The sequence below is a fragment of the Solanum lycopersicum genome, chromosome 4 (genome assembly GCF_036512215.1).
Source record: "Solanum lycopersicum chromosome 4, SLM_r2.1".
Lineage (NCBI taxonomy): Eukaryota > Viridiplantae > Streptophyta > Magnoliopsida > Solanales > Solanaceae > Solanum > Solanum lycopersicum.
This window is the reverse complement of record NC_090803.1, coordinates 66,038,802-66,064,418: the sequence shown is the minus strand read 5'-3', so window position 1 is coordinate 66,064,418 and position 25,617 is coordinate 66,038,802. Positions and strand designations below refer to the sequence as shown.

Here is a 25,617-nt window from a genome sequence, read left to right as displayed (position 1 = left end):
GGGTCACGTGCTTAGCATCTATGAAGCACGTGATATCGACATATTCTTAATTTCTAAACCTAAAGGGGTCGTTTTTATAAATATCACAATATAAAATTGAGGTATTACTTAATTTTAGAATTATATTATTCCACTATTCATAATGAAATAGTAAAATTATGAAGGTTATGGTAAAAATAATTTAATGAAATATTCTTTTTTCCCCTTTTCAAGATAATTAGTATATAGATCTTTAAAATTGTGGACTAAGATCCCTTTTATGCAAATGAGAGGATTTAATGAGTAATTAACCATAAGGTCCAGATCTAAAATTTTGTAAGTTATCGCTGCATTAGATAATCAAAGTTGGTAGATTTAAAATCTGAATTTTATATTTTCAATTTTTTCGTTATTGAATTTATTGTGTTTTTAGAATTATGAAAACTAGTAGGAGTACTTGTAATAATTATAGTAGAAAATATAAGAATTTATGCTCCGTGTTAAAAGTGCTTGATTTAAATGAATTCGATATTCTACATCTGCTACATGGATGATTATCGAAATTGAAAAAATTGACAAAACTACGATTATCTAACTTACATTGAAAAAATCTTACCTAAAACTTACTTTATAAATCTTTAGCCCAAAGTTTACGATAAGTCTTTAGTCTAAACACAATTTACTATACAAGAGTATTCAAGCTTTCATATTTCTTTTTTACAAAAAATCATAAAAAACTTGATATATAATATTATACACCAATATATAATAATAATAATATATAATTTTATACATTATTATACAAAACAAAATTTCATCAAACGTTGTTAATTGGTTTCTCTCTTCCGAAAACTTTTGGAAATATTGATCTAGTGATGACCTATCATCTAACTAGGTGAGAAATCATGGATCACAGTAGATTTTGATTGAAAAATATTTTTGAAAATAACCGATAATTTGCGCTCGAAATTTTGCTATAATAATCACTATCATCTAGCTAGGTGAGAAATCATGGATCACAATAGATTTTGATTGAAAAATACTTTGAAAATAACCGATAATTTGCGCTCGATTTTTTGCTCTAATAATCAAGTATGTAATTGATGATTTTTAGAGTTGTGAATGGAATTGTGATACGAGTCTTGTTACCTTAATTCGTCTCATCAAGATTTGATTTTTAGTTTGAATTTTTGTGAAGCGAGGAAGGGGCTAGGGCTCTTAAATTCTTTTCTTTTTTAATCAATTTAGGTAAAAATTGAAAAACATTGAATAAATTATATCAATAATTTTATGGCCGGCTCTAGAATGTAATTATCTCAATGTTTTATCTATAAATTTGAATAATACATAAGCAAATATTAGATTCGAGTTTAATGTTATCAAAAGAAATTAATATTCCTATGGTTATATTAACATAATTCTTTCTATTTTCTGAGTAACTTGATAGATTTAACTTTCTATTTATTATTTTATTTTTCTTAATGAGCCGCAAAATAAGCTCATATGCATGATTACACTACACTTATTTTAAGATAAATCAAGTCGTAAATGAAATAAATTCGATAGAGTAGGGTTTAGCAAAAAGTCAAAACTATTAAGAGATGTTGCCAAAGCTATACTTCACCTGCCCCAAGTGTATACAACTAAATTTATCATCCATTCTGTTATAAATTATTTAATTAGCATAAAAAATTAGCTTTTCTCATCTAGTTAGGTAAGTAGTAGATTCTGTATTACCACAAAAATGCAAAACATGAAGAATTGAGTTTTAATCTATAGGTAATAGATGGGTAACTTATTTAGTGTAACGTTTTACCAAATTACTTGCATCGACTCATCTCACTTTTAACACATGATACCTGTTTTTATCTCCAACAAGAAATTTTTGTTTTTAATCCGAAGTGTTATACTTGTTTTGAAATCTGACTAATTATTTGTAGAAAAATAAAAATCTCGCTTTAGGGTAAATTACTCTGATTCCTGCTATTGAAGACTTTATATCTAGCTAGAACTCATACTCAAACTCGAATTTTAAATTTTTAATTAAATATGAAATAATACTTATTACTCCGTTATAACCTCAGTTGATTTGTACAAGAACATAGCACATGTAACCTTTGATTAATGGTACCTACAAGAAACCTAGCACACATATAACCTTTGACTATTGGTTACTAACCACAAGAACCTAACATAGAATTATATTTCTAAGGATTTCTTTTTTATTAAAAAGTCTAAGCTAACATAATGTGTGCTTATATCTTATATAAACAAATATAAACACAAATAAATTGCACCCTAAATTTGTCTCAAAAAATTAGTTACACATTTTAACTTTTGGAACGTCTTTTACCCCTAGTTTTGGTCACTTATTTTATTTGCCCTCATTGTTATGGGTACGGTGGTATGATTTTTCTAAAGTTAAAAGACGAAAGTTATGGTAGCTTATTATATATTTTCTTATTAGGGTGAAAATGAAATATAAATTGAGGGCTAGTTCTTAGTTGCATGCGAATTGAGATAAATAAGAATATTTCATGAATTAAAATATCTCATCATATTAGTTATCCATCTTTCAAATCATAAGCACGTGAATTTATGATCTCTCCATTAAATTATGCATTTTGTGTATATATTTTCTAAAATTGGTATAATATTATCTATTGACGCTCATATCATATTAAAGACTAAATGGTGCAATTTATTGAAAGGTGAGTTTTTTTTACCTAAACGATTAGAGAATTTGCACTTCATACAATTTTTTTTTCTGTTCTTGTTTCTCAGTGGTGCACCCATATTTTAGCGATCATGAACTAATCTCTAAATCAATTAAACACAGGATAAAAAAATCCTGCACATTTTATCTCATTAGATTGCTATCTTATCCCACATACTAAACGAGTCGCAATGAGTGTAGACATGAAAGGGATTAAGAGAAGACAATAAAGAAACCTAATACACGCAAAGGATGTTTGATATTTCATTTCAACCTAACTCACATGACGATTAAAACAATACTTTTAATTGTAGTGAATAAATAAAATCTCCTCAATCATATACAAAAACAAATATTGTAGTAAAATCTCTTCACTCTTAACTAAAGGATTCCAATAAAAACTCGTCTCTCTCTTTATTAGGCTTACGAGGCATGAATACGAATTAGTTGAGACCCCAAAAGGCGTACAAACAAAATAGCCATGATAACAAAACAATTATTCCTCCATGCAAACTTTGGAGGATCAAAAACATTTGTATTATCCAACAAATGAAAATAAAAGAAAATAACTATTTACATCACTAATACTAAGTGAAAATAGTAACTTTCTAATGACTTTTCATTCTAAGAATTTTATTCAGTTTTTCATTTACAGAACCAAAAATAGGATATGGTCGATAATTAAAGTAAGCAGCAGAAGCAATGTATATACAAGAGAAAAGTACATAAATTTTTCCCCATAGAGATGAATAAAATGTAAAGAATATAAATATACCAGTAATAGCCATTACTAATACTAGATTAGTCAAGCATTTTGCTGTTGATAGTTCTTCTTCTGTTCCTTCATTTGGGAAATGACCATTAGCAATGAAATCAAATAGTAATCGATCTTTGTAGTCGAACGTCTCCATCAACCATTTAGAGACCTCTTTTTCAAATTCTGGGATTTTATCAAGAGGAATTCGTCGAACATGAATGTGTACTTCTGAAGGATCAACACCAAATGCATTGTCCAAAAACGTCGGACACTGATTTTTGTATGCAATGGTCACATCATAAACTGCAGATTCAGTAAATTGGACAGTATGATTGTTTGAATAAAAAGGAGAAAAATTATACCATATGAAGACCAAGAACAGATAAATAAGTCAGAAAACGACTATAATAGTAAAGTTACAATCTTTTTTGCCAGAACTTAGTCTTAAACAAGTTGGGGTCAGCTATATGAATCCTCACTATTCCACTTAAGCTAGATTCATATAGCTGAGACTAACTTACTTGGACTGAGTCGTAGTTGTTGAGGCAAAAAGAGTTCTTCTATACTAGTGTGTTAAGAGTAGTGACACGATAGGTTACAAACATTTCTGCCAAGCTAAAATAATTGGTTTGTGTGACATTCTCAGAAAGTACTAATGCACTTAACGCACTATAACAATAAAGTCAAAGAACTAGTTTTGTCACATTAAAGTTAACTAGTTTCAATCTCAAATGCGACAGGGGCAACAAAAATGGAGCAAAAACAAGTATCTATTGAACATGGTAAAAAGATAGAACCTGCATCCAAAGAGCTCCGTAATATTTCCAAGCAGGCATAAAAGCCTTTTGTCTTAGGTAGCAGCACATTTTTTAGAACAGGTAATCCATTCTGGCTGGCAAACTTTTGGCTTGCTTTGCACTTCTCGTCACTGAATGTAAAGAAAAATTACAATTCAAAGATAAATTAGAAGTAATGCAAGCGTAAATTCAATAGTTGAGGTCCATTGGGAGAAACAGACAAGAATACAAGACCCAAAGGACCAAAAAAACAAAAGAAATGCGTAAGATAAACCTGCCTATAATCTGTTCCTTCAGGGAAAACAGTTAGCCACAATGGATCCTGAGGATTGGTAAAAGTCGAAAGTGTTCCTTTTATCACCGGTTCATCTACTATCCAGTCTCTCTCCAGTGGAATGAATTCTAACACATAGAATCCCCAGCCAAAGACTGGCAATTTCATCAAACTTTTCTTGAGTAGATACTTGATGTGGCCCAAGCACCCTTTCCTATATGCAAGATTCCACACGTACATCCAATCTACCTCTGTTCTGTGGTTGGCGATCAGCAGTACACGTTCTCTTGGCGGAACTCTATCTCCAGAAAATACCACCTTGGTTTCATTTACTTTTTCGAATAGGAATGGCCACAATCCAAGCCAAAGACCAAACAGAAGCGCAACAACTTTCCTACTATAAAGCGTACTGAAGAGGCGCAAGAGTACAGCTGCCACAGGCACGAAATAGATCAAGAAAACAAATGCAGTTGAAAGAAGAACTGATAAACATATCACACCCCTTATAATTCTAAAAGGAGTCAGAGGAAAGTGTTTTGATTTCATAGCAGAAGCAGGGGTCTCTTGTAATTCCATCCTGCTTTGGTTCGGCACTCAAGGCGACTATGTCATACTACTAAAGACCTGCGCTTGGTAAAGTCTTCAAGATGAACTCACAATATGTTTACCTTCAATCACTAATAAAGGGGGTCCATCGAGTGCGGCCCCACGTCAATGGAGTGCTACAATTCTTTGAATTGATATCTGCAGTAAGACAACAGAAAAGACCTATCAGAACAGTGTCATCAATTTAAGTTAGATAGGTGATTGCCAAAGTTTCAGAAAGTGATTAGGACACCAAGAGTCTGCTGGAATGGTGTTTAGCTAACTATTAGGATCATAGCAAATCCAGAAAGAATATTACAATAGTACAGGACGCTATATATAGTTAAACGTTTCCAAGTCGAGAATCCATTTAGAAGATCATTGATTATACCTTCCGTGAGACAATAAGGAAAATGGAATAACTTGAGCCAAGACTTCTAACAACTTACATTGATGACTCGTACATGTACAACTTATCTCTGAGGTGATTCTTAGGAAATTAGTGTGCCAAATCACAGCCAACATACTAATACACATTCTTTATCCATATAAGCCCAAAACGACATTCTGCTTTCTTACACATCCCTAACAGTAAATACTACACCAAATTATAAGCACACATTTTCTATACATTCTATAAAAGAAACTAAGCCTACTAACATTCACTACCCTTTATTAGCCTTTGTACATTAGCAACATGTATGTTTAGGTTGATAGCAGAATTTTAGGCATTTGTCGAGTACATGTACTGTTATTACGCCAATGAATCATTCCTATCTTGGACAACAACACACATACTCAACACTTCTTCTGTCAACAATCCCAACACAACATGAGTAATTATGACACTCAGCAGGCAAATACAGTTTAATGTTGATGCAGATGACATATTAAAAAACAACGTAAAAGGGTAGCCCTGCACAAAACATCCCCCAAGAAGTGTGATGTACACAATCATTACTCAGTTAAAGACCACAACACCAAAAGGAATTACATTATCCCCCTAATGTAAGGGTTTTGTTAGTTACGTATAATAGATCATACAAAAACAAACTTTACAATTGCTCTAAGATTCAAAAACAATCTAATCCCCCTAATTTATTTCCTTCCATTGACCTCCATTTTCTAGGGCACAACAAAGTATAACTTCCCTCAACACAATTCAATTATTAGTCTTATATCTAACATGAAAATTCTTTTATTTTTCTTCAGGAATTAAGATTCGCATATACTCTACCCTCCCGAGAATCTACTCCATCAGATTAGATTACACCAGGTATGTTGTTTATCATACAATTTTCAGTAATTAAAGCAAAAATCACATTAAAAAAAACAGATCTTTGCACATATATATGAAAAAATAAAATTGCATACCTAAAATTGAATGAATTCAGAATTGGAAAGGGGTGTAATGAAAAGATAATAGTTGAGATGAAGGGAATAAAACAGTAAGAGAAGACTTTTTCAGCGTAAAATATATTTCCGATTTCGAAAAAGAAACAGAGGTGACAGATATCCCGCGGAATAATGGAGTTTGTTAAAGGTGGACAGACGACCAAACAGTGGTGATTGTGGTTGGCAAGATCCGTATAATTCTCACGTTTATCTTAATCATTATAAACTAAAATCCTACCTGGAATATTCTTCTTTAAGCATACTCAATTTATGGTCCCATTTCACTACAAATATATTTAGGAAAATTGAAGTGGTAACTATATTAAGTTGTAGAAAAAAAAAGTAATTAGAATTTGGGCTAAATTATAGTATGTGAGAATTTTTAAATAAAAGCATTTATTAGTTATTATATATATATATTAAATATAATTTTTATTCGAGTTTTTTCTATGAATTTACTTTCAATTATAAGTAATAATTAGAGTTTTTTTAACCTAAATTAATGATATTTTCTGTTTTTTTTTTCAAAATTAATTATGTTCTTTGTCATGGATTATATGAAATAATTTCATTATAAAATAATGATATAAACTTATGAGTATTTTTTTAATGATTATTAGAACTTACGAGTATAAATTATATTTTTAAAAAATATTCAAAATTTATAATCGAAACATAATGAAGCTTTACTAAAAAATAACTTACCAATAATATTTTAAAAAATATACAGTGAAACGCTAACTTTTTTTTAAAAAACTATAAATTTAATATTGTCACGCCGGCAGCTATACATGGCTATTAAGAATAATTCAACTAATTAGTGTTCACATTATAAAAACACGTATTAACTTTAATTTTCACCAATAAATTCATTAATCCTCTCTTCATTTTTATTTAGTTATCGCCATTTTACCTATGACAAATGTAGGATTCTCAGGAAAGGTGACAATGATTGTAGTAAAAAAAATTAATTATGAACTAACAAGGCTTAAATACACGACCTCAAAGAATTTTTGCAACACTTAACTATTATATCAAGTCTTTTACTTTTTCAAGAGATGTTAATACTTTTATATATATTCATATCAAATTAATATGTAACCTCCATATACAATGTAATTTTTTATCATCAATCAATGCGTGGCTCTGCCCCTTCATTTTAGGTTTCATATGCTCCTTAAATGAACATGAATTAATTTATTCTGATTAGTTAATTTGATCAATTAATATAAATAAATTACTTAATTTCAAATTTATACTTGCAAATCATGTAACTCTCAAGGGTAAAATAAGAAGAATAACGCATTTACTCATTGATTTTATGAAATAACAAGTATTAAAAACATTAATAAAAACAACGTATAAATAGAAACAAATGGAGTAATAATGTTCGCATTCTTCGAATACATTGTATAAATATTCTCGAAACCTCTTATTAAAATGAGATGTGCATTTAAATACATTACTTTTTTTTCTTAAATTTTACAATATCAATTAATTATACACAACTTGGTAGAGTAATAAAATACAACACACAAAAGAGATAAAAACAAAATAAGCATATTGAGTTTTCTTGTTGCGCATCCCGCGTCCCACCGCCGGTTTGAATTCGCATCGCATATAGCCAATTTCATTCGTCACGTCATTTTATGAGACGATTTATATTCATATTATGTAAAGAAATCAATTTCATTCACGACATTAATTGTTTAACGTTTCCTCTTCAGAAAAGAACATGCCTTAGAACCTATGTGACGATCCTAAAGCACTCATTAAGCGAGGGTAAGTGCTTGACACGTTTTGACCCTCACTTCAGGGCCGTAGGATAGACTGGTGCTTAGATGTGTGACTCACAGAAGAAAGAAGATAGAAACTTAAAAGAGGAGAAAGAAGAATCTAATCTCATATAATTATGTAAACATATATAGATCATGGGAATACTTGCATTACATATCGGTCTTTTACATTTTCTGCTTTACCAGTATTATTAAAACACTATCAAAATTCACTCGTTTGATGGAAATATCTAGTTGATGCCATAATTGCTGAATGCATAGCTACTCTCTTATTTCTCTACATAACTGTCCTCACTGTTATTGGCTACCAAAGCCAGAGTTCCACTGACCAACTTAATGGCACTCATAATAGAAGAGAGGAGAGAGGAACAAGAAGTAGAATTAGCGGCTCGATAAGAAGGAATTTGTTGAAGCACTATATTAGTTGAAGAGTATGAATGTGAAATCGATCATTGTTTTCGAGAGTCAATACACCTGGTGATAAGTTTGGCAAACATGAGACGAGTCAATCCATGTTTTCAACTCCCATGACAATCTTCCCAGTCAGGTGGGATATAAAAAAGAACAAGTATTCACTATGATTCTCCATAGATAGCAAATGTATGAGCTCTAAATTATGTTTATTATCATTTTTTTGCAAGAGAATGTACAAAGAAAACAGAAAAAATTAACCTATTCTATCAATTGACTTGTTTAAGTTGGTTGAACTCAATTCCCTTTGTTGGAGAAAGGAATGAATGTCTTGCCCCCCATATATGGACGTAGAACTCGAGGAATCTCCACTCCGTCCTCCCTTTGGTAGTTCTCAAGTATACAACACATAGTCCTCTCTGTCGCGGTAAGGGTGGAGTTCAATAGATGCACATACTTCTTCCCTTGATCATTACCCTTGTGTCCAAACCGAATTTCTAATTTCCTAGACTGATAGTCTGTGCAGTTTGAGCATGACACAAGCTCTCTATAAGTTGATGATGCAGGGTACCACCCTTCCAAATCGTACTTCTTTGCTGCTGCATCATTGAGTGCGCCAGATACAACAGCCACAATTTGGTAAGGAAGCTCTAGCTGTGAAAATAAAAAGATATAACAGTGAGTGAGAGGAAGATAATGATTGATGTTCATCCATTAGATCTACCTGCTGAAAGAATTCCTCCGAATTTTTAATCATCTCCTCATGCATTTCCCACGAGTCATTGCCATTTGGACTAGTTAAACAAAACTGTTCCACTTTCTCAAACTGGTGGACTCTAAAAATTCCAAGTGTATCGCGACCATGAGAGCCAGCTTCCCTGCGGAAGCATGAAGAATATCCAGCATACCTGGTGGACGACGACATAGATTAGTTCGTCCATAAAAGCTAACTGACTGGCAATAGTTGGTGCCATTACATTAATATCAATACCTTAACGGAAGTTGGGAAGGATGAATCCAATCATTCAAATGATAAGCACACAGAGGTTGTTCAGCAGTGGCAATAAGATATTTGTCATCTCCGTCACCAGTCACCTATCAATGGATAAATGAGGTATATATATATGTCTTGCCATCAATAATTTTAAATAGGAAGCATTCGATATACCTTGTAAAGTTCTTCATCAAACTGAGCTAATTGAGCACACTTTGCCATAATATCTTTCCTCATGAAGAAGGGAGTTTGCAATGGAGTATATCCCCTATTCTCCAAGAAATCAAGTGCAAAATTAATCAACGCTTGATTAAGACGTACACCACCTCCTTTCAGATAGTAACCTCTTCCTCCAGCCACATTCGCACCTATAGAATCAACCAACAATATAATCAACCAACATATCTGAGGCTTTGTGAAATTGAATATTCAACTTAATTTGAAGAATTCGGTTTACCCTTTGTTATATCTGCTATTCCAAGCGTTTTGACGAGATCAACATGACTTTTAAGACCCTTTTCAGTCCGCTTATCTCCCCAGGTCCGAACTATAACATTATTTGCCTTAAAAAAAAAAAATATGAATATTATGTGACTACAAAACAGCAAAATGGATATACATATATATACACACACCATACCTCATCATTACTAACTGGGACTGAATGGTGCACAATATTACCAACGATTTCTAACGTTGAATACAAAGTGGTTCGAGCCTCTTGTACTTGTGTCTCTTTTATTTCAATTAATTGCTTCTTCTCTGCAGCCTCTTCAATTTTTTGACTCGAATCCTCACCACACTATCAATGAAGATTCAGTTTTCGAGCACGAAAATTAAGATTAAAAAAATGTAAAAGAAGAGTCTCACTCACGTTTTTTAGCTTGCCAACTTCTTTGGTGATCCGTTTGAAATCTTTTCGCAAATTATCAAGTTCGAACTGTCCTGAAATATTCAATAATAAAAAAACTCATGTATTTACAATTATATTCTCAAAATTTTCGAAAGAATAGTCTAAATTACATACGTTGACGCCATTGTTTGTCAAGTTGAATAACTTCATCTACAACATCGACATTAGCAAATCGACGACGTTGAGACTCACGAACAATTTCAGGATGATTTCTAAAAAGATTTATATCTAACATATTTTAAAGTTTTTATGTTTATACAAAGAGACAAAATTTTGATTTCTGCAATGACGGCTTATAAGGTTTAAATTTATGGAGAAGTTCCTTTACCTTTTATATTTATATATGAATAATAATTAATGGTTTTTAACTTAAAAAGGGAAAAATACTCTATTTTTAATACCTAAAATTTTTACTTAAAAAAGGAAAAATAACGGTATAACAATAATTATTATATTATATTCTTATTACTTTTATTTTTAAATTGTATTTTAAAACAGGAAATCTAAAATAGTTAGGTTACATTTTTTCTAATTCCTTTTTGTTTATACAAATTTAAATGAATTTTAAATTTATTTTTAAAATTTTGTAGTGCTGACGTGTGACACTTTTTCCTTTTCCTATTATATATAGAAGTATTATTAAACAACAGCCTTATATATTAAAATCTTATCTCAAAATAGAGAATTTTAAAATTAAAATAAATAAATGATTTTCGTGAAAACTAATTAGCAATTTAAATTCCTTCTTATCCGCATTATTATTATTATTATTACTATAATATTATATTCTTATTATTATTATTTAATAATTTTACCTTTTATTTTTAAATTGTATTTTAAAACAGGAAATTTAAAGGCTACATTGGCCCAAAAGTCTTTCCATGAACAGATTTAGTACGGTTGGTACAAAGTTCATTCAAAAAGCCCATCATTCCAAGTTTCAAAGGCTGCACAATTAGCCCAAAGGTTTGTGCTAATATTTTTGAACACTAAATACGTTTTTAGAGACGATCCTTTTTTATTTATAGTATTCGAAAAATGTCCACTTTGAAGCTGGACCTTCTATAATGTAACAATTTTTACGATATCGATACCAGTAGAACTAATGAAGCAAATATCAAGTAGAATAGTTAAGATCAGACACAAGCTAGTTACCGTATATGTATATATATATATACATGTATAACTAATAGCTCCAATAAAAGATCTTATCCATATCAATTTCATCATACATACCTAGGCAAAGGTTATTGTCATTGGAACTTTACTTGTATATATGAGTGACAATTTCCACTAGGAGGCCATTACTGTCTTTTTATGCACATGGGCTGCTCATGTCACATACCCAAAAGTAGTTACTTTCAATTATTTCCAGCACTTACAAGAATTATTATTATCCACTTAATTTGTTGGTGTCCCAATTTTCAATCATCTTGTGTCATCTAATGGGCTAAAGGTGTACTTGAAAACTGAAAGGACAAATGAAGTAACTAAGAATACACAAAATTTAGGTATATACTAAATAAAATGCGATAAGTTTAATAAAGAATGTTAATGTCCTTATCGACATTAATTAGTTGTCATTGAATCTAATGTCGTCAATGGCTTTAGATACATATATACAAAGATTGCTAATTGATACTAGAAATAAATATTTATTGACAATTAAATTATTATCGTTAAAGATCATTTTGAGTATAGTGCATTCATTGTTTGGAATTTGTAGTGAAGCCTAAACTGAGAGCAAGATTTATTCAGGAATGACACTCTCAATAAATTTTTCCTTTACTCAAACTCAAATTTGAGATTTTTTATTAAAAGCAAAACAATTCCGCGTTACAAACTCAAATGTAAACGCGTTTTTTTCTTTTTAGGTCTACTTTTCTTTCGAAAAGTCCCAAAAAGGCATAAAGAGTGTCAGAGAGTGGAGACTCTGAAATAATGAATACAAAATTACAGCAAGTTGAAATTCATGCAACAAGATATTTTGATTTAAAGAGAATTGGGGTAGAAATTAATTAATGTGTGAATTATAATGAAAGAGATTTAAATAGTCCTTTTGTTTAAAATTATTCGTTATGTTTCTCTTTTAATCATATTTTAGAAAATAAAATGATGAGTTTAATAGTTAAACTCGATAACTTAAATTTGTAAAATTAAAATTTTAGATTCGATTCTACTTTCTTTTTTATTTATTATTATGAGCCATGTGATTGGGTGTATGTAATAAATGACTTGTGGGAGACTTGGAGTTATATTCATAGTATACATGCCCTAAATTAAATGACAAGTGAGGAAGGGAAACTAATCAAACGTAATTGTATTTGTCAATTTATGAATGTGAACATGCACAATATGGCTAAGTTTTTTCTACATACGTATATTAAGCATGGAGACCAAGTCGAAACCATGTGCTCGATACACGTATATATGTCTAGTTATGTAGTATCTGCATTTTGATACGTTCAAATTCAATTAAAATTAGGGTAAATAAATAGTCAAATTGATGCATGTCAAAATCTTGTTAGAAAATCATTTTTATTATTAAGGAATTTAATTTCCTAAAGAAAATATTTTTCTACATTTTTTTTGATCAATCCAACAGAGAATAATCAAAAATCTTTGTATCGAACGTACCTTTAGTGATTTAAAAAATGGAAGGTACCTGATATTTTTGGAGGGTATAGGGTAGAAGCTTTGTTAGGGTGTCACGTCTTTAACATACAAATATTTTTGGTAAAATAATATCAGACTCTTCAATTAATACACATTGGTTTATAATAGTTCTAGGTACATTAATCTTGCAATTAAAGCTACGAGATTTCAGTACATATAGTAACTTACATAAATGACTAAGACACTACTTGAAATGAATTTTGTTTTCGTTTAACGAAAAAGGTATAGGTGGATTCAGAATTTTATTTGAATGGAATCCCCGGTGTCATGGGGCTTAATAATCATGTGCAAATTTGAATAATTAATTAGATGGGATTAGTATGTAGGTTTCGAATGTCAAATGTCTAAAGTATATTTTGAAAGAGCTTGAAATCCAACTTTCAATTTCAACCCGAGATCTAACCTCTACCCGAGTCGAAATCATGGTTGGAGTCAGGTCGAAAGTACGATTCAGGTTTAGGGTTTAAGTCTTGGATTGGGGTTTAAAGTCGGTTTCAACTCGAAATCAATTCGTATATCAAGGTCTGAGGTCAAGATCAAGCTCACATTCAAATTCCGAATTAAGAATTTGAATCAGTGTCAGGAATCGATTTCTAAATTGAGGATTCGAATTTGAATTTATATATATCGAGTAACTTCTATTAGGCCCCTAGTTTGGATCACGAATCAAGTCTTCATGAATCAAGATCGAAAATCAAATTTTAAAAAACCTACAAATCTAATTTGAAATCTCCATATTATTAATATCATGCAAAATAATTTCCTCATATATATATATATAGTAAAGTAGGGGGATTGGACATGATAGGGACCCATGCCATTCTGACATACAAAAGAAAACAAAGTCTTAGTTCAAAGTTATTTGTGTACATAGAATGTGAACGAGGTACAATAACATCATGATATTTTTAATTTTTGAAACTTCTAAGAATTTTCACATTTTTTTTAGCCACATGGGTGTAATGACTAATAATATGTAACTCCATTTAATATGCTAGTACCCCTAAGTTGAATAATATAACTATTCATTCTGACATATAGGAATTCAATGAATGATGGAAAATGCATGTCTATTTTCTTGTGAGATATTTAAAATTTTAATTGCCTGGTATATAAAATTCGATTATTTCAAATTCATGAAATCAAGTTATTTATAGTTAAACCTTTATATGTGATATTGATAATTTTTACACAGAATCATATATTCGTATAGTATAATAAGAGGTTAAATTCTTTATTTTCGTGTCGATTTCATCCAATAATGTGATTGTATAGATTGAGTAGTGATAAGTTAAAAGGAAAAAAGGTCTGAGAAATACTTTAACTTTGGCTAAAATTGTTATTACGATACCAAGCATTACGAATGACCTTTCATCCCTGCACTATTTCGTAGTGTATTTTAAAGGCATATATGTGCCCACATGAATACATTATTATTTACAATTGTGTAATATTTGTTATATCCACAGAGTACATATATACATTGAAAATATATAATTAAACAGTACAAAGATAAAAGGTCATTTTAAAAATTTTGATATCGTTAGAGCAATTTCGATTAAAATTCAAACATATTTCAAATCGTTTTTCCTAAATTAAATTAACGTTCTCCACCAGAAATTAAACTATAAATATGTATAAAAATTATTATTATGTGCATATTTTTCACGTGAAGCGTTTAAGACCACTTAAATATTACAAACCAATGAACGTGAATGTAAAAGAATATAGCTTTGCTTGTGTCTATAATTAGAATGGACCAGCATGTGGTAACCACGTGCCAATGGTCCAACAATAAGTCTTGCTGACCTTTTTTGACTTTTTAGTTACATACATAAAAAAAAGATGTTTTTTTTTTTACTATACAGAATTTTTTAAAACTCTTATGTAAAAAAAATATGTTTTTCTTTAACACAAATGTAATTTTATTTTTTTTAAAAAAATATTGTAAAGCTGAAGGTTAGGTCAAAATTCATTTTCATTGTGTTTAGTGTGTTTTTAAGCAAAGTAAGTTGCTTATACTGAATTTGGAAAATTTTAAATCGTAGTTGAAATGTCATTTTTTAGAAACTTTGAAAAATTAATCAGTCTATTTTCAAAAGCTACTTATTTATATTTATTTATAGGAACATGGTTGTTTTCACTATATGGCGTCATGTCAACATACAAATATATGTATATTTTGGTACAATCTTTACTCTTCAATAATCTATGATGTTTTATTGAAATTCTATAATAATGATTATTTATTTTTTTAATGGTAAGAATGCTATCATAAATAAAAAACATACTAATAGTTGTATTCGTTGTCTTGAAATAAATCGAATGAATCGTCCTAATAATTCAAAAGTTTTGTTTAATAGCATTACTATTCGGATCATAGTAATTTGTATGTATCCTTGATTTAAATTTTAAATCGAATAATAAATTAGTCGAGAATTCTTTTTATTTGTTTGTTTTAAAATCTACAATGCACATTCAACTTTGCTGGTGTGAACTAGTATTCGTGTTACAAGTTCTAAACTCGATAGCTAACGTAAAATTAATTATTTTATACATAATAAAATCGTCCCTGATATAATTTTAAACAATTCTCTCTTTACGAGAGCTTAAAGGCATAATATCGGTTTCTTTATGTTCAATGCTAGTATTTACTTATATAGATAAAAATTTACGTGCGGGGTTTTAAACATTATTTTACATAAATCATGCGTAATTTTTTGTTGATATAAAAGTGAGAGTGAGAATGATATAGTGATGTATTTATATTATTTTCTTTACGTCTTTGCTTCCCTTAATCCTCCAATAAGCGAGGGGCAGAGCTACTTTGTTGTCACGGTGTTCAATTATGCAATTTCTGAATACATTTCATGAAGTATTTGGTTTCACCACGGTTAACAAGTATCAATAAGGGTTGAGATGAAGTGTCAAATACTCCTTCATCATTAGCTAACGATTTTGGGTTCGAGTTTTCTTAGATAGGAAGTTTTTTTTATTAGAGAGCGTTTTACCCCTAATATAGGACTTTTCAACATGAATTTGAATATTGTTAAGCTTCAATATGGATAACGAACCAAGGGAAAAATTAAAATGAAAAATTCCCCTAACAAGGAGAAAGAAACATAGGATTGATTGCAAATGTAAAACGATCTTATCTTAACTAGTAGATAGCTTATATTTTTTACGTACAAATGAACAGAATCCATAATGTGTGACAACTTGATTATTGAGAGTATTTAATGAATAGATGAACAAACATAATCTACATAAATAGTACTAATTAATGAGTTCATTAAATTCATTTTACATTTTGGTCCCCTTAACCCTATTTGTCCTCAAATGATTTATTTAAAGCTCTATGAAGAATGGGGAATTCTTATATGTCTTGTTCTAGTATGAAATCAACCAACTCCCTTTGACTTTTTTCTTATTATGTAAAAGTTTAACTTTATTGTGAAAAAAGAAAAAAAAAGGTTTACATTCAATATCTACACAAAAATTAATAAATATACACAAAAATTAATAAATATACGGAGAATCTTAGTAGCTCAGTAATTAAGTTAACTTAACTTTGATATTGATGAAGAATCGATTCAGAGAAAGAGATACTAAAGGTGAATTCTCAAGTCATATTATATAGCCCCATAAGTCGATAATACTTCTCGATAGTAGGTGGTACGCTAATCCCTATTTTGTAATTTTTTTTTTTCATTTCTCCTCTTAATACCCGAAAAGTACTAATTAAACTAATAAATATAAGCGTAGAGAGCCTTTGATTTTACCCCTACATGACCTAAAAATGAGTACTTATATCTTCAAGACACTTAATTTTTTTCTTTTTAGGTTCTATAATTAGTTAAACACCATTATTTTAAATAAAAACAGACAAAACATATATTAATACCTAAATTACATTTAATGTCAACAAATATATAAGTTAGTAACCGCATTTGTATTTTTGCAATTACGTACTCACTAAAAAATTTCTTCTATGTCTTTCTCTCTCTCCCCCCCCCCCCCCAACACTTTACCTCTATGTAATAAATACTTTTTATCCGTGTTTCATATTATTTATCAAATCTTTTTCTTACATATTTTTTCAACAAATCATAAATAATATGAAAATTATCTTATATATTTCGTTGTGAATTTTTAATACTTTTTCTTACAATATTTGTAGTTTAAAAAAAATAATTAGTGAAATTTTAATTAATTATACTTTAATTTTATATATTAATAAACAATTTTTTTAAAAAAATTTAATAATATGAACATATAATATATGACGAGTAGCGTCCTTATTTTTTTAAAAATAAATAAGATAAACGTGTAATATAAAATTAGAAGAATGTTTATTATTTTAATAAATAACGTAAATAAGTAATATGTAACGAGAAAAATTCCTCGTTCTTTGGTAAATAATGTGGACTCGTACTCGTTCTTTGGTAAATAATGTGGACTGGTAATATGTAACGAGGAGAGTACTACACTTTTTTTTTTAATTCCCAAAAAATTATATCTTATGTTGTTTGTCATGGTTTCTATTTTTAAAATTAAATTATTCTTTTTGTTCAGTATTATTTGACCTGGTTTCCATTTTTAGAGTTAAATTATAAAAATTTTGACTAACATTTTAAGACGTATTTTTTCCATCATATTAATATACAAAAAATTATCATTTATAGTACTTTTCGTATAGTTTTAGTATATTTAATTTTTTTGTTTAAAATATCGAATTATTGTGATTCAATTTACGTTTAAAAATTAGTCAAATTTACTTTCAATAAGCGCAACATGACAAACAATTCCGGACAAATGGAGTATAAAAAATTTGACTAACATTTTAAGATGTAATTTTTCATCATATTAATATGTAAAAGATTGTAATTTATAATAATTTTCATATAGTTTTAAAATATTTGTTTATTTTTTTCAAAATATCAAATTAATATAATCTAATTTAACTTTAAAAATTAATCAAATTAACTTTTGAAAACCAAATGTAACAAACAATTTTGAACGGATGAATTACTTCAAATTCAAATTAATTCCCCCTACCCCTACCCCTACCCCTACCCCCCTAACCCACCCCACCTAAAACCCAATGAAATAAATATGCCTCTCTTCTCATTCTCCCAACTCTTAAAACATCACTCCCCCACATGAAGCCACAAAGACAGCTCCCCTTGTTATTTATTTTCTTCTACTTTTTCATCACCACCACCGCCGCCGCTGCGCCACCGCAACAGTTCAGAGAAGCGCCTGAATTCTACAACTCAGCTGAATGTCCTTCAATTGAAAATACCCATGAATTAATTTGCTCCGATGAAGCTGTTCATGCAGCAATGACACTCGATTCCGCTTATATCCGTGGATCAATGGCGGCTATTCTCTCAATTCTTCAACATTCTTCTTGCCCACAGAACATAATTTTTCACTTCGTTGCTTCCGCATCCGCAGACGCGTCACGTCTACGCGCCACCATTTTAGCTTCATTTCCTTATTTGAAATTCGAAGTTTATCGATTCGACGATTCCTCTGTTTCCGGTTTAATTTCAACTTCTATTCGTTCAGCTCTCGATTGCCCTTTGAACTATGCGAGAAGTTATTTAGCTAATATTTTACCTTTATGTGTTCGGAAAGTTGTGTATTTGGATTCCGATTTGGTTTTAGTTGACGATATTGCGAAGCTATCAGAAACTCCACTTGGGGAAGATCATATACTTGCTGCTCCTGAATACTGTAATGCGAATTTCACTTCGTATTTTACTCCGACTTTCTGGTCCAACCCATCTCTATCTCTTACATTTGCGGATCGGAAAGCTTGTTATTTCAATACAGGGGTAATGGTAATCGATCTCGATCGATGGAGAAATGGGGATTATACAAGGAAGATTGAAGAATGGATGGAATTACAAAAACGTATGAGAATTTACGAATTGGGTTCGTTACCGCCGTTTTTACTTGTGTTCGCCGGTAATATAGCTCCGGTAGATCATAAATGGAATCAACATGGACTTGGTGGAGACAATTTTCGAGGACTCTGTAGAGATTTACATCCGGGTCCGGTAAGTTTACTGCATTGGAGTGGAAAAGGAAAACCTTGGGCTCGGCTTGATGCTAATCGGCCATGTCCGTTAGATGCTCTTTGGGCTCCTTATGATCTGTTAAAACCTCCATTTTCGTTCGATTCTTGAAGATGGAGATTCGAAAAAATTTTAAGTTTTGTATGAACAATTCAACAATGGTGGAAAAAATGAAATTAAATCGAGATAACTGTAAAGAATTCGGTGAAGAAGATGATGATGAACAAGTTGGATTTTGAAAGAAAAAAAAAACAGAGGATGAAAGTTTTTAAGATCCAATAATTCAAAATTAATGGAGAGGATTAAAAAAAATTATAATTCATTTTTCTCTTTTTTAAAAAATAAAATTTACAATATATTTCTGTTTTTTTTTTCTTCTGAATGATGTATGTATTTTTGAGTTGTATATTGTACAGGAGGAGTTAAATTTTTTTTGGCTTCTTAGATGATATTTTTTTTTTCTCAATTCCAATTAACAAATATTAGTTTTGTTTATTCTCTTTACTATTTAATCGTGCTATTAGTTGTATTTTTTTTGTATTTACTTGTTATTTGAAGTTGGTTATTATTTGTGTGTTTATTAGCTTTGATTATTATTGCACCTTGATATGATTTGGTTCTCTGTCGTATTTAGTTCGTGACTCTTTTATCTCATGTTTTTTTTTTGTTTTTGCTATTTTGGATTATTTTTTCTTCGGTTTGAAATTTATTGGTAACGATTTCTCTACTTTTAAGATAGTAATAAGTTCTACATATACTATAAGCTTACGTACCTTACTATTTGTAATTATATTTGAGTATGTTGTTATGTAATATTTTTGCTTATTAAATTGAGAGCGATTTTATTAATCTTTGAAATTATATTGAATTAAATTAATTTAATATTTTAAAATTATAAAAGTATATGAATGTACGATAAGTTCTTTCACAAGAACAAACTAATGTAAGATTATATTACGTGATAACTATGTACGATAAAAATATATCAAAATTTACGTGATTTGAATCGTGAAATAAATAGTGGTAGAGGGTGTATGAAGTTTCTCCTTAACACTTGCGATGACTTCTCGAATACCAAAGAGAGAAATATAAATGAAAAAGGTATATTTTAAGTTTAGGTTTATTAATTGTATACTTTGCTTTCCCGCAATTGTGTTCCCATTTTGAAAATGATTACTTCGATATTAAGGTATGTAAATTAATGGAATTTTGATAAGTACTTTAATTTATAATTAGCATAATAAATCACATTAAAGTATCTTCCAAGAAACCTAGTGTGATTGAGCCCAAAATAAGTGTAATTCATAATAATTTCTCACAGAAGTATTTGAAAAAAGGTTTTTGATTAAAGGTGTGAATACATATTGTAATGAAATTAGTTTCATTCAACATTTTATACATTCATGTAATTTGACCAATTTTTAATCCTCTCTCTTTTCAATGTCATTATTATTATACACGTACCATTAACTTATTACTTTTCTCCGTCCACAATTATTTGACAGATATACTAAAAATAGATGTCCAAAATTAATTGTCAATTTAAATTATGAAGAAACAATTAGTCATCTATTTCCAAATTTGCACCTAATGATAGTTTAGTTCATTTGAAAAGTTATGTAAACTTTTGATATTTTTAATGTAATACGGTTATATTAATCAAATTACACCTTATATTAAATTTTCCTTGAGGGATATGCATTATCTTAACATGACAAACAATTATGAACGGAGAAAGTAATAATAATAATAAAAAAAATTAAGTTATATACATATTGATTATTGAGAGGAGGTTCTAGTAAAGGAGCTGTAAGAGTCTAATTGACTGTAGTAGATTTTAAAGGAGGTAGAGGTAAACTAAAGAAAAACTTAACTTCATGTCGTATTTTCATTTACTGAGAACATAATCTTATATATGAAAGTCGATGATTATAAAGATAGTAAGACAGTAAATAACCGAATATTGAGTAGTATTTTTTGTGTGAGAGATAGGTTTAGTCTCACCTTCTCATAATATTCTCTTATTCAATTTTTACTACTACATATTACATTGCTATAGTCTTGCTGTTTATTTTATTGTTAATCCTGTTTTGATTACACCTTTTTTAAGTTTAATAGTGTATTAAAGTCGATCTTTTTATTCTTTTTTAAGTTTAATAGTGTATTAAAGCCGATCTTTTTATTTCATATAGGTAGAAATAAGATTTACGTATATTCTATCTTTTCAATATTCTACGTATGAAATTATGCTGAATACAATTATTGTTGCTCATATGTACCATAGTAGTTAATAAGTACGGAAAATTACTTATTGTTGGTCTAGCTTTAGGGTACTACTTATCAATGAATAATCTAAATAATATTTACACTATATCATACCAAATCCAAATGAAGACTTAGTCTTAGATATATTTACAGCAAATTAGTAGTGAATTAACAAATACTACAAGTAAAGAGAAGATACTTTAAAGCTGGCATGTGTTTTGATTTCAGAACCTTCTTTATTTTTATTATTTTTTAAAAATTTAAGTATCCAAAATATTTTTATAATTATTAAACTATATAGTATTAGCCGACTGCCAGCTAAATTTAAGTGTCTGATTGACTTTTTCCTATAATTGTTTATACCTTTTTCTCTTCCAATAGACTTTGGTATCACAAACCTAATGACATAAGTATTGTTTTTATTTTATGTTTTATAATAGAACACCATATTCTTTACTAATTATAATAATTAAAATGCATCCCTAATAAGGTTAAAAAAAAATGCTCATATTATTTCTAAAAAATAATGTAAACAAGTAAATCTTCATTTGATTTGGAATCCTATCTACTCCAAACTTTCATGTTTTCGACACATTTTTATTCTCTTAGGACCATTACAATTTTTCACATAACTAATAAATAATAACGTTTGATTCGAAATTTTTTAAAATTTTACCATATCAAATCATAACGAGTAGAAGATTATCTTTAAAAGAGTTCATCATCTATTATATATATACAAAAAGAAAAGACCTTTTATATATAGTAATATGATATATTTTTTAGCAAAATATTATATCTAACTGTCTAATCTATATAAATATATACATTTTGAGGGAGGGTACTATGGATTTATATACCATAAAAATTTACTCGTATCAAATGCTCATGTCAAATTTAACATGAATAATACACTTGTTGTACTACCTTTAATTATACTATATGTGTACTTACTTTCATAAGTAAAAGATCTATACTTCCTTCGTCGCAAAATAAATATTATTTTAATGCAATAAATAAATAAAAATCTTTAAAAGTGTCAGATTAATAATTCAAGACAAAATTTAGTACGTTATTTTAACTATATATATATACCCTTATACTCAATTTGATTTACTAGTGTCTAATTTTTAAAAATATTTATTAAATAAGGATAGTTTATTTAACTATATATTATTTTTTAATAACATGATTTTTGCTAAAATAATGCTTATTTTCGTACAAGAGAGTGATCGATATCCACATTAAAGTGCTATAAATTTAAACAAACACCACTTTGAATTTAACAAGACACAAATTCAAAACTTTTTATTAAAAATAAAAATTATTTATTAATTTATATCGAGATTTTATTTATACTAAAAATGAGAAGTAATTTAATTAAATAAAAAAGTTAACTGTCGGTGAGAATGAATTTAGGATGGACCAAAAGGAAACTTAAATAGTTGAAAAATCTAAAATATATTATATATAGATTCTATTTAATTTAAAGCATGATATCTGTAGACGTGAGAAACCAAAGACTTTTTAAGATCTAAAATATACATATAGCATGTACGGATTGTAGTTTGACAATGACACTCTCACATAGTCAAATTAAAATTATTCAAATTATTGTTAGGTGACGATGAAAAAAATAAAATCGTTTTTCTTGGGTGGAATTTTAACTAAAAGCTAAAGCTATGAACATAAATTTATGACTAATAAGGTTAACTTATATAGTATTGTTTGATTTAATATAAATAAAAAATTTAATAGTTAATTTAAATAGGTTAAAGAATATGTCAGATAAATTAAAACGGAAAATTATATTTTTAGTTTTGTCGTGCTTCGTACCACGTATAACGTACTAAATTTCGTTAGGAATAATGCCTACAACATCTATAACTTATCCTATAATCTTTTCACGCGTTTCTCTCTATATATATTATACTATTTATATAATTGTGACAAAAAATAAAATCAAGAGAAATCTTACTTGTTGAATTTTCAAATGTTGCAGTGATCTCTTGAACTAATTAAAATATTCTAACAACTTATATTTTTGAGAGGTTTATTGTCTATTTCGTTTTAATTTATTTGTCTAATTTTAATTTTGTATATAACATTTTAAAAAGTAAAAAATAGATTTTCAAACCTTATGACTTTAAACTAATGGTACATGGAATGTATCAATATATTTTTTTATCTCTTGAAATAACAACGAGTTATATTTATGATTTTAAAATATAACAAAAACAATAAGTAATTTATATTTCACATAGTTCGAAACAATTTTGATCTTTTTCCTATTAAATAAATGATTATAATATGTTACACCAAATAAAGAGTAGACTACATGTTTGAAGTCTACGTGCCCCTAGTGAGACACACTTTATTAGGTGCATTATATTTGGTTAGGTATAGAGGACTCAGAGAAAGTTTAAAAAAATATATATTTTACTTATTTGAAAAAAAAAGGAAAAAATTAATCTCGAATTTAAATCTTAAATATGTAAAAAGTTTTTTTTAAAATATTTTCCTCTTATCTAAATATTACTCAATATAAATTTAAATTAATCGATATTAACGAAAAATCATCTAAACCAATAAAGTAAATGAACGTGCACCCAAGAATCAATTGTTTAATTATTATATATCTACTGGTCCAAGTTAGTGCTATTCAATGAAGACCAATTGCTTAAAATATGCAAATTAAAGTAACTAATCAGTCAAACTGATTAAGTTACTTTTTAATACCTACACTTGGTTTAAATTAAGTTTACTGTTAAGATCCATAATCCATTATAAAGTTTAGATAAAGACTTTTTTTTAAAGTCAATTACGAGTTAATTTTAATACGTAAACTTGGTTTGATTGTATAAATAGTTTATTTTTCTAATTGTCATGCATGTGATAAGATTTACTTCATCATGATATAAATTTTTAGACAGTCAATAATAAAGATGGAACAAATTCAATGAGATCATTCATATATATAGTCGATCTTAAATTATTTGAATATACTAAGTATGATCAAATATAAATTTGATCTATTTGTCTATTTTTTTAAATTATTTGAATATACTAAGTATGATCAAATATAAATTTGATCTATTTGTCTATTTTTTCTAATTAATGCATGCTCAGAGTTATTGTGACTCATGACTTGTCTAGGATAAATCAATGGAAAATTAAATCATACTTAATACATGAATGGTGATTTTTCTATTAAAAATTAAAGTTCCCGATATGTATCATTTCTTATTCATCAACTAAATGAAAGCTTCATTGCTCCTTATTTTCTACTTTATTGACCTAGATCGTGATAAAGCGATAAATATTTTTTAAATTATAATTTTTGAATATACAATCGCCTTTGTTAAAAGGGTGATGTAGGACTTTCAGGCGTTCAATACAAATTTAAGTTTAATCGAATCCTAATATGAATATCAGACATGAGAAACCAGAATAAATAAAGCTTTAAGGTCAATCTCATAGTAGATGCCTCTCGCTTTAAGTCATAATATGATGCTTGTTGAAACTTTGCCTTTCACTTCTTACAAAAATTGACATTCTTGAAAAGGAATTGCAACCTAACTTGATTAACTTAGGTCTACTCTAAGTATATTATAATTAGTGTACTAACAAAAAATAATCAACAAATCCAAAAAGACAAAGAAAGGAATATTTACACAGATATACCCAAACAAATTTATTGTATATATACATAGATTATATACATATTTTACATGTGTTAGTTATTTTATCGTCAACTAAAAAGAAAGTTAATTATCTTCGTAGCTATTTATCATTCAATAATTGTAATTAATGAGTATGATAAAAAAATTAATATATTTATTCGTCTTAAAAGTTTCGAGTTCAAATCTTAAAATAAAAGAATAATCTGTCGAAGGATTCAAAGATCCTATTGACTCGGTTAATTCTCATGATGTGTATATATATATATATATTATACAAAAGCTGTCGGTTC

At 28.7% G+C, this 25,617-nt stretch overlaps 3 protein-coding genes across 4 annotated transcripts; 1 reads left to right on the top strand and 2 right to left on the bottom strand.

Annotated features, from left to right (window-relative positions):
• Positions 1-3,191: 3,191 nt before the first annotated feature.
• Positions 3,192-6,743, bottom strand: LOC101248193 (probable 1-acyl-sn-glycerol-3-phosphate acyltransferase 4). Of its 2 annotated transcripts, none has more exons than XM_004238171.5 (4): positions 6,483-6,743; positions 4,528-5,267; positions 4,250-4,380; positions 3,192-3,755 (listed from the first exon to the last, which is right to left on the bottom strand). In XM_004238171.5, the coding sequence occupies exons 2-4, from the start codon at positions 5,097-5,099 to the stop codon at positions 3,304-3,306; spliced, it is 1,155 nt and encodes a 384-aa protein (XP_004238219.2). In that variant the 5' UTR covers positions 5,100-5,267; positions 6,483-6,743; the 3' UTR covers positions 3,192-3,303. The 2 variants fall into 2 exon arrangements, with proteins under 2 accessions (XP_004238219.2, XP_019069242.2); XM_019213697.3 differs by lacking the exon at positions 6,483-6,743 and adding an exon at positions 5,558-6,324.
• A 2,157-nt stretch (positions 6,744-8,900) lies between these two features.
• Positions 8,901-10,904, bottom strand: LOC101265730 (serine--tRNA ligase-like). Its single transcript, XM_069297440.1, has 8 exons — positions 10,732-10,904; positions 10,579-10,649; positions 10,345-10,506; positions 10,162-10,267; positions 9,879-10,072; positions 9,702-9,805; positions 9,435-9,618; positions 8,901-9,364 (listed from the first exon to the last, which is right to left on the bottom strand). Exons 1-8 carry the CDS (start codon positions 10,850-10,852, stop codon positions 9,008-9,010), a joined length of 1,299 nt encoding a protein of 432 aa, XP_069153541.1. The 5' UTR covers positions 10,853-10,904; the 3' UTR covers positions 8,901-9,007.
• A 7,523-nt stretch (positions 10,905-18,427) lies between these two features.
• LOC101247911 (probable galacturonosyltransferase-like 1) lies at positions 18,428-19,874 on the top strand. The gene has a single exon (XM_004238170.5). It carries the CDS (start codon positions 18,456-18,458, stop codon positions 19,488-19,490), a length of 1,035 nt encoding a protein of 344 aa, XP_004238218.2. The 5' UTR covers positions 18,428-18,455; the 3' UTR covers positions 19,491-19,874.
• The last annotated feature ends 5,743 nt before the right edge of the window (positions 19,875-25,617 follow it).